At 43.1% G+C, this 16010-nt stretch overlaps 3 protein-coding genes across 3 annotated transcripts in view; 1 reads left to right on the forward strand and 2 right to left on the reverse strand.

Moving 5' to 3' along the window:
* LOC126563470 (acireductone dioxygenase) overlaps positions 1-16010 on the forward strand; it is a 568562-nt gene that overhangs the window by 385432 nt on the left and 167120 nt on the right. The window lies entirely within an intron of this gene.
* LOC126562373 (26S proteasome non-ATPase regulatory subunit 4) overlaps positions 1-16010 on the reverse strand; it is a 363835-nt gene that overhangs the window by 8769 nt on the left and 339056 nt on the right. The gene's annotated exons all lie outside the window — the stretch shown is intronic.
* On the reverse strand, positions 140-2484 carry LOC126562970 (uncharacterized). Its single transcript, XM_050219577.1, has 4 exons — positions 2341-2484; positions 722-796; positions 404-657; positions 140-335 (listed from the first exon to the last, which is right to left on the reverse strand). Exons 1-4 carry the CDS (start codon positions 2482-2484, stop codon positions 140-142), a joined length of 669 nt encoding a protein of 222 aa, XP_050075534.1.

Below are 16010 nucleotides of genomic sequence, written 5' to 3' on the forward strand. Positions count from 1 at the left end.
CCCGGTATCTCCCCAGCTCCAGGCTCGTTAGCATAAGGACTAGGATTTGCACTCAGGTTTTGGTCCCGTGTGAATGTTCTGTTGGTTTGTTTTTATGTGTTTAGTTTTTGGGTTCCACAGCGTGTTCGAAGCGTTTTTCTCACGCTTCCGTCTCCTGCTCTGTGATGTCTTGTTGCATCTCTTCCGGGGTTCGTAGATCGATGGCAAACTTCTTGCGCAGTGATTTCTCCGTATCGCACCCACTGCCACCGTTCTTTTCCTCCGACTCCTTCACGCGTTTCGAATAATCCTGGAAGGAGGCGGCCAGCGCAAAGGTAAGCTTTCGTGCCATCGCTCTAAGGGTAGAGTAAAGAAGTAAAAGTTATCAGATGCTTTCTTGGGTGAAATCGTTAGGCTAACCGACCTGCTATCACACACGAACGCATGCACATCGAACGGATTCTTTTCCTTCAGATTGTAGTTCTCCTTCACGACGATCATTGCAAAGACCCGCGTGTACACCAGATCCTGCACACCGTACGAAATCGTATCGATCGTAAAGTTTGACACCGACGTTAGCTTCGAGGTGATTGACTCGATCTTGACACCGTCGAGCGAGACGGTAAGATTGCAAAAGGGAAGAATTCGGTTCGGAGGTAAGTTTTTGGCAACGCTGACCTGAAGGAGAGGGGGGAAAGGAACATTAGTTTGTGCTTGCAAAGTCAGATGTAATTACGCTTACTAAATGATCCACCGGTAGCCTTGTGTGTTTGATACCCCATAGTCCTGTGGCGGGTTGGCTTCCAAGATATTTAACCTTAAAATAAAAATTTTGAAAAAAAAGTTTATCATAAAGCTTCATACATGAACTATTTCTAAGCTTATTTTCTATCTTATCGCCGAATACATTTTGATGCACCAGCTTTGTTCTCTCAGCTGAATCAATCTTACTGTCGTTTTGCTACTTCCGTTTCAGTCCCGTTAAGTGAATACACTTGCACACACATAAATAGCTCATCAAAACCGAAACCTTAAGCCTCGCACAAAGCTTTGCGCCCTTATCTAAACGGTTCAATTAATCTCGCCGCCGACAACAGCCCGCGCGCTGTTTGAATAGTAAAGCAAGCAACGCATCATTCATTCAACCCTTTTTTCTCGCTTCATATGTACACTACCAACACAGCACCCGGAAAGCAGTTCATTAAAGGTTGGAAGGAACAAAAGGGTGCATGAAATTATATTGCAACTTGATTTCCCTTTAGGCCCCTTTTAACGGCACCCATTTGAAACCCATCCTAAAAACGCTAAACCTAAAAACCCGGTCAATACATCGAACGCGATCTTTCACTATTGCTGGAAGCTTTTTGTCTCGAATATGAATAGTGAAGCAATAGAAGTGAAATCAATGCGACTGTTTATTCATCCAAAGATCGTGGTGCACAGTGCTAGGCTAGGGGTTGTATAATTAAGATTTAATGTGCGGATCAACGGTGTGTTAAATTGCGTTAACTTGCGTGTAACCTTTATGCATTTGTTGGTTACACGCAATTCTTAATTACTCATAAGGTTCGTGACATAATGCAATATCTCTTAAGTGTACTATTCTTGTTTGCACCATGGCGAGCGAAGATTGCTTTTATTTTCACATACCCAGGTGGGATATCAACTATGATCACCATCAATTGGAAGCAGGATTTGACTCTATTCACACAGGCAAGAAATCAATAGAAAATGCATCTTATATTAGCATAGTTTGCCCTCATATGAAACACAATCTTTTACATTAAATGTGGTTCATTTAGAATCCGCAATATTTAATGCACAAAAGATATTTGATCATCAAATTAAAGAAACCCTTTTGAATATCCATTGTACAATTATTTGAATCTAAAAGTCCATAAAAAGTTATCTTTTTCAACAAAGCCCTATTATCTAGGCATTCTACGCGATGCTTCCTCGCTAACAGTATATCTGTGTTATGATAAAATATTAAAAAAGTAATAAAAAATTACTTTAAAACTACATTATTCACCTACTTCCGGCCATAAGTGTAGCAGCGGAAGTTCACGGTTGACGAACGATCAACAATAATACACCAGTGTGATGACGATGCTCCAGCCTAGGCTAATGCGGGCTTTAAACGTACGAATGTAGCTTTAACATCAACAACAAAAAAAGCACCGAACGAAATGGTTCTTCCTCAACTAGAACCATTTCACCCTTTGAACGTGTTCCAGCGGGGGGAAAAAACACGCACCGAACCAGAACAACACATCGCGACATGATTTCACTCGACCGTACCGACGACGCCTATCCGCCCATTTCCGACCCACTCACTGTACTTCCCTTGGTTGTACTCACCTTAAACGCGATCGGAAGATCCTTAACGGTCACTTGAACGTCCGGTGAATCATTGTTGTTATTATTGTTGTTTGTAATGGTGGTTGTGTTGGATGCCGGGTTGGGCCCACCCGTACTGCTGGCGTTGCTGATTCTGGTCGACATGATTTTTAATCGTTTTTAAAATGTTTTGCTCTATTTAAATTCCACTGTAAAGGTCCACTTGTATGTGTTCTATTATTTCACATTTACACATTGAAAAATCCACTTTCTGTGCACTAAATGTATCTATCTGCTTGCTGCTTGCTGCTCAATTAATTGATGATCGATGCTCTATGTGCACTCTGCAACATACAATCATTTATGATTAATTTCATTTGTAATTTTTGTCACCCAACAAAACCCTCCCCGGGCTGTGTAGCTCATCCCTTGATGAACCTTGCGCATAAATTAATATAAAACGCACTTCTTACACACAAAAAACACTAATGATCGTCTGGCTGAAAGCTCACCGGGTGATCGTTAACATTACGAAAAGGCGACGGCGATGTAATTGTGGCGCAATTTTGTGTACGGATTGGTCCCTCTACTCTCGATGTTTGTTTACCCAATGCCAACGAAAAACCTTGCGAAAAAGGCCCCACGCACCAAAAATGTTACCGTTGCTTGCTGGAAACTGCTATTATTTAAATTATATTTATCTCTCTCTCTCTCTCTCTCTCTCTCTTTCTGCTTTGCGTGAGTTTTCCCCCTTGCGTCGCCCACTGAGCGAAACGAAAGCAAAAGCTCCAACGGCTCGTGTGGAGGAAATGCCGAAACAGAGCGACCAATGTCACCACGACCGGCACTGTGTGTTGGAAAATGTTGTGATGAAAACAACATCTCGCTACGGCATCCCATCACGCCCGGTCACTCGCCGGTGTGCAGTGAGCTGTAACGTCGCAGCAGTGAAGTCACTGAGCGGTTTGTAATGTTTATTTTCATCATCACGTTCATCGCGTTTCCCTTTTTTCTTTTGTATTTTTGAGAGTTGCACTTTTACAGGTGCTCATCGTGCTTTAATTTATTTCCGTTTTTACTCGAACGTGTACATTTTAATTCCATTTTTCCACCGCGTTCGCGCTCACGAAACCTTATGGACTTTTCCCCGCTGATCGTTTGGGAAGTTTTATTTCGCTACTCGCGCGTACGCATCAATTTCGAACCATTAAAATGTACCAACAACGACGACGACGTCGACCGGAGGTTCAATAAAAATATATGTACGCATATGTTGCACAGATTCGGCAGAAGGAAAAAAATCCAGCTGAATACAATTTGCTGTGGGCTGGCCCATCCTTAAACATTGTACAACTATGTACTACGGCAATGAATTAGAAAGTGTAGAGAAGAGAGCTGTAAGAGTGCGAAAGAGCTAGCTTTACGATTCCTTCTAATTATTCAGGTTTTTTTTTGCTACTTCCGTTCGGAAGTACTGCCCAAATTGGTTGCATGGCCACGCAAGGGAGCAAAACGAAAGTTATCTTTTTTTTCGGACGGGGGTCTTTTTATGCTACAGTTCAATGATCGGATGCACATTGTACTTGATAAAGGGCTCTTCCTTTTCGTCTTTATTTATTGGTTATTCGATCATTGTGCTTGCTTGCAATAGGGGTGCACTTTTTTTTCTTTAGTTTGCTTTGAGAAGATCGGTTCAGCGCCCTTGAATGCATTGGACCAAGCGCCGAAACTATAGTTGAGAGAGCATTATTTTTGTTTGTAAAAAAAATCAGAATAAATCAGTGCTTTGACAACTACTTAAGAAGATAAGTCTAAAGCCCTAAAGACAATGCAGGAATACAACAAAATCGAAAATTCTTGGCTCGAAAACCGTGTCCTCTGTTTGGTGAGACCATCGTTGGGCGAGAGTGACAATTTATGGTGAGAGTTTTCGGGCGTCTTAGCTTCACGATCACCATTAATCACCGAAGAGCTAATGAGACTCTTCTAGCTTTCAACGGTGATCTACTGCCAGTGGTGGTAGGCATAGTACATGGGCCGGTCCTAGCAATTCCTGCCGGTCCTGCCGACTGGAACGTATCAGGACAACGATTTTCGCGATGGTCACTGTTCCATTTCGATGGAACGAGCGAGATGCGCGGTCTAAGGAACGGGCGAGAATGGCGGGCTGAGGAAGGAGAGAGAGGTGCGGGGTGAGGAGCGAACGGAAGGCTGTCCGAGTGGCATCTGTTTTGGCGACAATTGTCTGGAACGGCGGCACCCGCAATTGTTGTTCGATCTCATCGACACCGGCCAGAATTCCGCGAAACCCACCGTAGAATGCAAGCGGGCGGTTTGTGTGGTCGGACGGACCAGAGAAGCGAGGCAAGCGAGTTGCGGCTGTTCGCCGGACCACGTTAAGGGGGAACAGAGAGGGAATGAAGAGATAAGGAGAGAGTGAGAGAAGAGAGGGAATTATGAAATTTATTTGTGACCGAGTGGAGTGGGTCAGTCTGATGAAAACCGCGAATGAGTTAAGTCGCAACCAATAAAGTTGTGCGTACAGGATTACCGTGTTCAGTACATTGCGTTAGGTTATCCGCTGAGATATCACATTGGTCCTTCGAACTTCGGATATTGACCCTTTGTGCTTTGGATATCGGTAAAAATCGCATCATCATGACTCGAACGCCTCGGACGTCTCGCACTCCAACCGTAAAGCCGGCGCCACAACCCGGTTGGGTGGATGTAATTGTTGCTGTAAGGCCGCATGTGCACATGCGTGACCTTGCGTATGGCGAATTGATTCGCATAAGGGACAACATTGTGCAGGCGAAGGAAGAGGGAAAGGCGCTGACCGCGGTACAGTGCAAAGTGTTCGGGAAGAAGGCAGATAGTGCTTTAGAAGAACACAACAAACATTATGGTGAGATCATAAAACATGACGAAAGTGAAGTGCATGACGACAAGTTTAAGGAGACAGTGAAATTGCATGAGGAGGTGATGATGGAAATAGAAAGTGCATCTGAAGCCCTTGCGGCACAGTCCATTTCACCAAAAGCATTGATACCTGCTCCTAGCGTTTCGTCAGTGATTGTGAATGCTCCGCTTCCTCGGCCAATACCTTCGTTCAGTGGCAAGTATGAGGAGTGGGCGCGGTTTAAAACAATATTCAAAGATATTGTTGACAAAAGTAGTGAAGATTCGCGTATCAAGTTGTATCATCTTGAAAAGGCCTTGAGTGGTGAGGCTGCCAAGGTAATAGATGAGAAAACAATAAACGACGGTAATTATGAACGTGCGTGGCAACTGTTATCCGAACGTTATGATAACAAACGGCGTATGGTAGACTTACATATTAGTGGACTTTTGAATTTGAAAAAAGTGAATGAGGAAAGTTATGTAGGTTTGCGCGGTTTGGTTGAATCGGTTGAAAGTCACGTGGAAAATCTAAAGTATTTAGGTGAAAACTTTACCGGTCTGTCGTGTGCGATGGTGATACATTTGATAGCGAATGCGTTAGATATTGAAACAAAGAAACTATGGGAAGCGAGTGTCCCTAGAAACGAACTTCCTTGTTATGAAAAAACCTTGTGCTTCCTAAAAGAAAGAGTGTCGGTTCTAGAAAGGTGCCAAGGAAATGTTGCAGCGGGGCAAAGGGGACGTTTTGTTTCGAAAGGGCCCAGCTCAAGTGGTGTTACGCCTATGAGATCGAATGCAGCTACAACCGTGTGCAGTGTAGTTGTGTGTGAATTGTGTAAGGGTGCCCATGAAACGTTCAAGTGCTCTGAGCTGATGCGACTGCATGGAAAGGATCGGGAAAGTTTTATTAGATCGAAGCGTCTTTGCTTAATTTGCCTAAAACCGGGACATTGGCGAAATCGTTGCAAATCGCATTTGAAATGTAACAGGTGCCACAGACCACACAACACGGTATTGCATTGGGACAACGGTCCAGAACCGGTTTCAAGGGAACCCGAACAAGTGAGCGCGAGCCAGCATGTGAACAATACCGATGCGGCGGGAAGTATTGTTCTCTTGCAAACCGTCTTGCTTTACGCGGAATTACCAAACAAAGAGGTGTTGTTGTGTCGTGCGATGTTGGACAGTGGATCGCAAATCAGTTGTGTGACTGAAGCGCTTGCAACGAAATTAGGCGTAAATTTGGTAAACGTGAACGTACCGGTTAAGGGGATTGGCAACGTTGAATCTTCGGTGAAGAAAAAGTGTACTTTTACAGTGAAATCTCGGTGTAGTGATTTTGCTATGGACGTGACATGTTTTGTGTATCGTGAAATAACAGGTAGAATACCCTCTGTGTATTTCGATACGTCGAAGTGGAATTTGCCTGATAAATCGATGTTGGCCGATCCATATTTCAACAATCCAAGTTGTGTAGACATTTTATTGGGAATGGATTGTCTTTCGGAAATAATGGCATCTGGTTCAGTGAAATTGGCAAAAACACTTCCCATGATGACGGACACTCATTTCGGATGGGTGATAGGTGGACGTGTTGCGGAAATACACAAAGAGCGTGAGGTGTACACAAATGTTGTGACAAAAGAAAATTTGGAAACAATAGTGCAAAGGTTTTGGGAAGTTGAAGATGTGACAAGTGAGCGTTCCGTGAAGGTGGAAGACGAGATATGTGAAGAACATTTTGTGAAGACACATTATCGTGAATCCAGTGGCAGGTATGTTGTGCAGTTGCCTTTAAGGGAATCGATAAGCCAATTGTGTTGTTCGCGAAGTGTAGCGCTGCGTAGGTTTTATTTGTTGGAAACAAAACTGTTGAAAAATCCATCGTTACGTGAACAATATCAAGCGTTTATGAGTGAATACGAGGAGTTAGGGCATTGTAGAGTGGTTGATGAAAGTGAGGACGATGGCTCCGTGAAAAGGTGGTATCTGCCGCATCATGCTGTATTGAACCCGGCCAAGAACACTACCAAGTGCCGTGTAGTGTTCGATGCTTCGGCGAAGGTAAACGGCTTGTCTTTGAACGACGTTATGATGACCGGCCCTAAGATAAAGGTGGATCCCTGCGACAGCCCGCTACAACGAGTATTCTGGAGAGCTTCGCCGAATGAACAACTGCGTGTGCTTGAGCTTACCACGGTGACCTACGGAACGGCAGCAGCACCTTTTCTAGCAACGCGAACGTTGTTGCAGCTAGCGAGAGATGAACGAGAAGGTTTTCCCTTAGCCAGTCGCATTATTGAAGAGAATTTTTATGTCGACGATGGATTGTTTGGGGCAAATGATATCGAGACTGTCCATGCTGCACAAGTGCAACTCATTGAGGTGTTTAGAAAGGCGGGTATGACACTTCATAAATGGTCAGCGAATGATGAAAGGCTTTTGGAATCGATACCATTTGAAGATCGGGATGCTCTAACAATAATCGGCGATTGTGAAGCTAACGAAATCATCAAAACGTTAGGTTTGATGTGGAATCCGATGAATGATGAATTTATATTTTTGACAAAGGTACCGTCTAAGGGCAGAACACCTACCAAACGAGAGGTTCTGTCTGCCATTGCAAAAATATTTGACCCATTGGGGCTTATTTCTCCAGTGGTTGTGTTGGCAAAGATTTTGATGCAAAAGCTATGGTTAGCAAAGTTGGACTGGGATGATCAAATTTCTGAGCCGTTGATAGAAGAATGGGATAATTTTTTGGAAGCATTGCCAACAGAAAATCAAGTTCGAATTCCTCGACATGTAGTAAGTACAAATGCAGTTTCATTAGAGATCCATGGATTTGCGGATGCTTCTTTGAAGGCATATGGAGCCTGCGTCTATATAAGATCAATAGAGAGGAATGGTGAAGCGCAATTGAGATTAGTGATCAGCAAATCTCGGGTTGCCCCTTTATCGAACGTGACAATTCCTAGAATGGAACTGCTTGCAGCTTCATTGCTTTGTCGTCTAGTGAAAAAAGTACTGGAAGCATTAAAGGATTTTAATTTCGAAACGATTAACTTGTGGTCGGATAGCCAAATAGTTCTGGCATGGTTGAAAAAGCCGATAGAGTGCCTGAATGTTTTTGTACGAAATCGTGTAGCCGAGATCAACGAGAACCGAGCGTTCATTTGGCGTTATGTTCGGACACATCAAAACCCTGCGGATGTTATATCAAGGGGTCAATCGGCGTCGCTACTGGTTTCAAATGAGATGTGGTGGAATGGTCCGGAGTTTTTACGTACTTGTGAGATACCAAATGTTTGCATCGATGAACTAAATGATGATGAAATTCCGGAATTGCGCAACGAGGTTATCTGCAATGTTATCGTACCGCTGAAAGTTCTCCCAATTTTGGAGAAATATGAATCCTTTAGAAAGACACAAAGAATACTTGCCTACATCGTGCGGTTCAAACAAAACACAAAGCGTCGCAAGGGCGAACGCATTAATGATCCAAACCCTACTATTCCCGAATTGCGAGAATCGATGCGTTGGATCATTAGAGCAATTCAGCATCGGGATCTACCGGAAGTAGTTTCGGCCGTAAAAAATAGCAAACCGTTGCAACGTTATCAAGACCTTAACCTTTTTTTGGATGGTGAGTTACTGCGGGTAGGAGGTCGTATAAGACATGCAAATCTGGCTTTTGGAAACAAGCATCAACTTCTTCTTCCAAATCGAAATGTGATTACACATCGTTTAATTGCAACAATTCATCGTGAAAATTTGCACGTCGGGCCATCTGGAGTGATTGCGATTCTTCGTCAGCAATTTTGGGTTGTCAATGCGCGATCAACGGTTCGAATGGTTCTGCATAAATGCATTACCTGTTTCCGAAGCAAGCCAACTACTTTGGAACAACAGATGGGTGATTTTCCTAGCTACCGTGTAACAGCTGCTCCTACCTTTCAACGAGTTGGGCTTGACTTTGCTGGGCCAATTATGCTGAATCCGGTATACGTCGTGTTGCGGCAATAAAGGGATACATATGTGTATTCGTGTGTATGGTGACTAAGGCGATCCATTTGGAAGCAGTGGAGGACTTATCAACTGGTGCCTTTCTCTCAGCTTTGAGACGATTTGTATCAAGAAGAGGAATACCTGAAGAAATCTTCAGTGATAATGCGACAAATTTTGTCGGAGCAAAAAATGAACTACGAGAGCTGTATGAGATGTTTAGGAAGGAGGCGACAGGCCAAGGCATTTTCCAGTATTGCCAAGAAAAGGAGATCGTATGGAAAATGATACCCCCTGGTGCCCCTCACTTTGGAGGAATCTGGGAGGCAGGGGTCAAGAGTGTTAAGAGTGTACTGAAGAAGATTTATAAATCTGCATCTCTAACAATAACTGATTTTAGCACGCTTCTATGCCAAATTGAAGCCATCTTAAACTCAAGGCCATTGTATGCTCACTCAAATGATCCTAACGATTTGGAATGCCTTACTCCAGCTCATTTTACAATTGATCGTCCCTTGATTGGAGTTGCAGAACCATCCTATTTAGATATGCCTGAAGGTCGCTTGAATAAATGGCAGAGAATCCAACAACTGCGGCAGCACTTCTGGAATAGATGGCAAAGGGAGTATTTGTGCGAACTGCAAACTAGATACAAGTGGACCAAAATAAAGGACAACGTAAAGGAGGGAGCATTGGTTCTAATAAAGGAGGATAATACGCCCCCGCAATTGTGGAAGCTGGGACGCATTGCAAGGGTGTTCCCGGGCGAGGACGGATTGATCCGGGTAGTGGATGTGAAGACAAGGAGTGGTGAGTTTAAACGTCCTGTTCATAAATTAGCTCTTCTTCCAGTTATAGATCCGTAGCATCAACCTGGCCGGGAGGATGTTCCATTTCGATGGAACGAGCGAGATGCGCGGTCTAAGGAACGGGCGAGAATGGCGGGCTGAGGAAGGAGAGAGAGGTGCGGGGTGAGGAGCGAACGGAAGGCTGTCCGAGTGGCATCTGTTTTGGCGACAATTGTCTGGAACGGCGGCACCCGCAATTGTTGTTCGATCTCATCGACACCGGCCAGAATTCCGCGAAACCCACCGTAGAATGCAAGCGGGCGGTTTGTGTGGTCGGACGGACCAGAGAAGCGAGGCAAGCGAGTTGCGGCTGTTCGCCGGACCACGTTAAGGGGGAACAGAGAGGGAATGAAGAGATAAGGAGAGAGTGAGAGAAGAGAGGGAATTATGAAATTTATTTGTGACCGAGTGGAGTGGGTCAGTCTGATGAAAACCGCGAATGAGTTAAGTCGCAACCAATAAAGTTGTGCGTACAGGATTACCGTGTTCAGTACATTGCGTTAGGTTATCCGCTGAGATATCACAGTCACCTCTTCCCTAACCTGACGGTACTCGAAAATGTTTACTAGGGCATTCATGGTGCTACAGCTGAAGAATTTCAGCCAGTGTCTAGGCTACGGGTGTAGTATAGAGTGCCCTCCGTGGTGAAATATGGAGGCGCATCATCCCTGCTACCACACAACAAGAATCGAGGGATGCCGTTCGGAAGGCACCACAGACACTTGAGGATACGTAGATTCTGAAAAAGATCCTCAGGGTCTGGCAATGAACTTCATGCTCAAAAAACTTCTCTATATTTCTCTATATTGTATAATAAATAAGCTTATAATACGGTAGATACTTCGATCCTCTCCCTATACGTTTTTCCAACAATTATTGTTATTTCTCAAACAAAAACAACTCGGTAGAAGTGACGTTGTACTCCTAACTTCATGCATTAATATAGATACAAAAACGCTTAACACAACAACCAAACCACCATCCAACCACAAAACACCTCCAAAACGTTGAACAATGTTTAGGTTCAACACTGGACAAAAAAAATACACAGCCGATTGTTTGCCCCAGCCCACCCGGGTTCTGTTTGTTGGTTTGTTGGCAACCGACCAGCACACCAAACTAAACAGCAACACCACACAGCCCGATGCCCGGGCTGTGATTTGTAGTGCGCAAGTAGTTATTGTTCTTTTGTCGCGCATATGCTACGTCCTCTCCGAACCTACACAGGCGGCCACTAACCGAAGGAGGAGGAAAAACGGAACGCCACGCGACATGCTAATGATTCACGCGGCTGCAACGATGCACCGGTCCACACTGAAAAGCTAAACCGAGTAAGCGAAACAGAGAGCCGTGGTGCGAATTTGTGTGTTTTTTTTTCTTTGCAAATGCACATTTGACATTGTGCATTGGAATTTGTGGTCACCCGGAACGGGCTGAGAACGGCCAGCAAAGCCATTGTAAAATTAGCGTTTGTTGCCGGCGAACTGGAACCGGCTGAAGGACGTAAATGTGGTTCTATTTTGGGTGGTTTAATGGCAAGCAGTGTTTTGGTAAAATAGAGAAGTTCACAGAACAGCGTTGAGTAGATTGCAAATGATTGTAAGGAAAATTATTACTCGCTTTCCCACCAGCTTAATGAACAATTTAAACCAATTGATAAACATTGACCAAATTAATTTAAAAACGTCGAATTTTCAATTAAGTTTGAATTGACTTAACTTATGAACATATTTTTGATAGCAAAATAAATAACTACGAATTTTGGCAAAGCATTTTCAATTATTAAAAACACAACAGGGAGAAATTCAATAAACTAAAATAAAATTATCCATTCCATAACGCATCTTTACATGCACCACCTTTTCAAACACTTCAACCCGACGTTACTGCTATTTTTACTGCACGTCATTTTTCACACTTAACCACAGCAAAGCACATGCTACACCAGCTCCAACCATCTGAAGCAAAACTGAATCATTGGCTCGTTTGTGAATGCATGTTTGTAACATTAGACACGTTCCCTACCCCGTACGAGAGATGCGACGATGTGCGACAGTATTGGCACGGAGCCAAAAAATTTAATTTCTGTCCGTAGGTCAAACCATGCACCAGCAAACCAACCCACACGTGCTAGCTCGCTGTCGTTCTCGAAGCCGAATTGAATGAGCCACACCGATCCGTTTGACTGTCAAAATCGCTTACCCATCCTAACTAGAAACTGCCTGTTGGCTTCACCATCAGACCGAAACCATTTTCTCCCTGTGATTTACACTTCCTGCAGCGGGCTGGTTAGAATTTATATATGTTGCCCATGTGCGCTTCACTGCGCACACGTACTCAGGTGGAAATTTCCCTCAAAACTTACCACCAACACCGGGGTCCGGCTTCAGCAAACGAATGCACCTGTTGTGTCATCCGGTTGCGAGCTGTGGCGCGTGGTGGACGACCGACTATCCGGCCTCGACTAGCTCATTATCTCGCAATCAGACGGGCAGATTGATTGTAATTTAATCCATTTCGTTTAACCCTAGTGCCATGGTGATGTATCCATGGATTGAAATAATTACGTAGATGCTTAATTTTACTCTTACCCAACCGATTAAGCTGTCTGCATCGATTGAAGCCCGTTCGGCGTAAACGATCGATGGGAAAAGTGCAATCGTAAGATTTATCCGGTTATTATTTTTGCTAATTAGTTGACACATTTCATCGCTCACAATAGATAACTTTTATAGAAAAGTTTTTGTTTTGTTTTTTGTTTTGAAAAATCATCTATCTACAAATGTTATATTAGTGACGACCGAGCCGAACCGAAGTCCAAGTGATGCTCATCACATTTACTATCTTATCTTTACGCACACATTACAAGCAATAAAAAAAAACCTCCTCATCACCCATCATTGTACCATTAGTGGCACAACAAGTTCCATCAAATCAATCAATTATAGACGATCGTAAAATAGTAGAAACGAGCACTCTATACAATCTAAATTGATGTACGGCGATGTATATGATAGTTACAGTGGTAAAAATTGTTCGAAAGATGACGACTGGCCAGGTGTAGATAAAAAGTGATAAAAAATTAGACACATTAGCTAAATAACACCGAAAGCTTTCTTCTACTAAGAAGAGAGAACAGCAAGTGTAAAAAAAATAAAAACACATTACTAAGGGCAGACAAACTGTCCAAATCCCGAAAAAATATACAAAACTACTAATACTTAAATCTAAAATTATTTAAAAGAACTTTCCTCTAGTTTTTTTCCTACCCTATCCTAAATCGAATATAATTTTAACACTTTCATATCTCATAATCAACCCAAAATTCCTTTCACCCCCATCTGGAAAATTAAAGTGACGATCGTTTACGTCGAAAAAGGGTGTTTGAACACTTTCTTATCAATTATGCATCGTACGGGGCGATGGGTATTCCTCCCATTATCGAACCCATTAAAAATCGAAAATCAAGCAAAAGTGTTACTTCGCCGGCAAATGTTAGCAGCGAAGCTATTTTCGGCCAACCCCCAAAAAAAAAAAAAAACAAGCCCCCACCGGCACTGGACCACGGTACTCTTCGCGCGGGACCAACGATAAATGATTTCTGTGGTTATGTTACGTTTCGGCGCGAATGTGGGCCACAAAAGGTACAACACGCGGACAGCAAATTTGGCGGCCGGTAATGAATTGAATTTTGCGCACGCCGGAAATGGGCGGTAAAGCGGTGAGGGCCCGGTGAGGGCCCCCCGATGGGAGAGCCCAAACAAAGCAATCTTTTCGGGGAAGGTTTTCTACTTCCTTTTTTTCTGCCAGCAAGTGCATGAAATTTGGGAAGAACGAAACAAAAAAAAAACAGATAAAAGACGTAACAAAATGTGTAAAAGATGAGTAAAAAACAAGGGTAAAAAAAATAAAATAAAAAAGACAATAAAGGAAAGATCTAAAACAAGCAAAATGCAACGAAAACTAAACATAAAGAATAGCGAGATAAAAAAACATAAAAGAAGAAACAAAAGGGACTCCGCTTCGTACTGCACTATGAATGGAAAATGGCAAAATGAACGGAACGAAGCTAGATATTTTCAACGCACTGCGTGTTTTGTGTTTCCTCCTTTGCTTTCATGTTGCAGTTCGTTCATGAATTAAATTTTAAAAAATTGATGTTGGCCCTAATGTCTTTTTCCAGTGGAAAAAATCTTTCAAATTGAGACGATCCAATGGTTCATCTACCTTGGGTGAAGAATTCTCCAGCGACTTTGCCTTGATGATGGCAGACTCCCACGGACGACAAAGCACCTTTGAACAGTATGGTCTTTTAGTCGATAAAATTTCTTAGATCGAAAAGCTCCTTTGATCCACCAAGAAGAAGGAGTGTTTCTGAAGGAGAAGGAGATACCCCTGAAGGATAAGGTCTAGCATATGGAACGACCACAGTCTTGCTAATACTTAAAGTTTCAAATCACTGTTATCACTACAAAAATCACAACTTGACTCTACTCCATTTACAAACCGGGGCACTCTCATACACACACGTGGCAATTACAATTCTTTATCAATCACGCCATAAAAATGCGCGCAAATCGATAAGACATGGTACTCCTTTCGATTTTCCCCATCAAGTACCTCACTCATTACCGCTCCAAATCGAACACGATTGATGTCCAACTCGATTGGCGTGGTGCGTACAAAAAGCGAAACATAGCCCAGATACGATCACACCTATCCTCACATGACACTGCACAAAATCTCATCGCCCTCCCTTCCACAAACTTATGCCAACATCCTGTCACATCTCACTTCCTGGTTCACGGTTTCCGGTCGCGGTTGACCGAATCCGGTAAAGCTTTTCAGTCAGTTTTTTCGGCCAAAATCACCCTCCCAACTCCTGTTTCACTTTTCTTTAGTTCGGTGAAGATTTTTTGGTTACCATTTTTTCGTCCGGAAAATCACCAAAACAAAGATAAAGTTCATTGTCTTGCTATGCTGTGTTTTTTTTCATCCCTCGGCACAGTCTCTTTCTCTTTTATTTCACCCTCAGCTCGATCGGCACATGGCCGACCAGGCAACAAAATGTGGGTCATTTGTTCGGAGTGAGAGAGATGGGTTTTGTTTGTCGATTAATGGCGCTTAAATCTAACGACTTCTTCACGCGACTGGTGGTAGATGGTTTTTGTAACGCAAAAGTACACCTTTTCTGCTCCCATCGAAACAATTTTTGGGGTCCAAAAATGTTCCAACCCTCGCTGATCATTATTAGACACCGCACAAAGAAAGCAAACCACACGCACACTCCGTCTCACAGCTTGTATCGCTGACTCATCTGGCCATTTGAAGGTTGGACACGGTGCCCTGTTACCTGTTTTGTGCACATCCCAAAATGGCCCGGCCTAGACACTCTCACTCTTTGACCGGCGTTTGGTGAATAAGATCGTCGGAAACACCTTCACCGCAACGCAAGCGCGCGACTGGAACACAAATATAACAGAGCTTTTAGAGCGAAATCCGTAGGGTTTTAGAGGTCGGTTTTGATGTGAATCATTCCCGCTGCTATTTAACACTGAGCGTGCATTTCCCCGCGAAAAGGAAAAGGCTGAACCCTAGACTAGTGGGGCCGTGTTATCTGCAGGGTTCTCTGCGTTACGGATTGAAGCTTAAGAAACCTATTAGAAGAAGGCATAGGTTCGTCTCGTTTGTCTGGATAATTATTACAGTAGCAGACTATTAAAGAACTATTAAACAAATGATTAAAATTAACGTAAATATTGAAAGAACAAGAATGTTGTGGTCCGCATTTAATATGCTGTTAAGTTTAATTTAATTAACAGATGATTTTATTTAAAAAACAAAACACAGTCTGAAAGCTCTAATTAAGATCAATCGAAACATGATTCTTTTTCCATTAGAACTTGTTTGAGCTATCTTAAAACAAAGAATCAGTGG

This window comes from Anopheles maculipalpis, chromosome 3RL (genome assembly GCF_943734695.1).
Source record: "Anopheles maculipalpis chromosome 3RL, idAnoMacuDA_375_x, whole genome shotgun sequence".
In the NCBI taxonomy this organism is placed as follows: domain Eukaryota; kingdom Metazoa; phylum Arthropoda; class Insecta; order Diptera; family Culicidae; genus Anopheles; species Anopheles maculipalpis.

Excerpts from the sequence above, each read along its gene's own strand:
- LOC126562970 (XM_050219577.1), bottom strand. The coding sequence starts at position 2,484 with ATGTCGACCAGAATCAGCAACGCCAGCAGTACGGGTGGGCCCAACCCG. Across the intron at positions 797-2,340 it reads ATCTTCCGATCGCGTTTAAG|GTTAAATATCTTGGAAGCCA; the intron begins GTGAGTACAACC and ends TTTTATTTTAAG. Across the intron at positions 658-721 it reads GGCTACCGGTGGATCATTTA|GTCAGCGTTGCCAAAAACTT; the intron begins GTAAGCGTAATT and ends CCTCTCCTTCAG.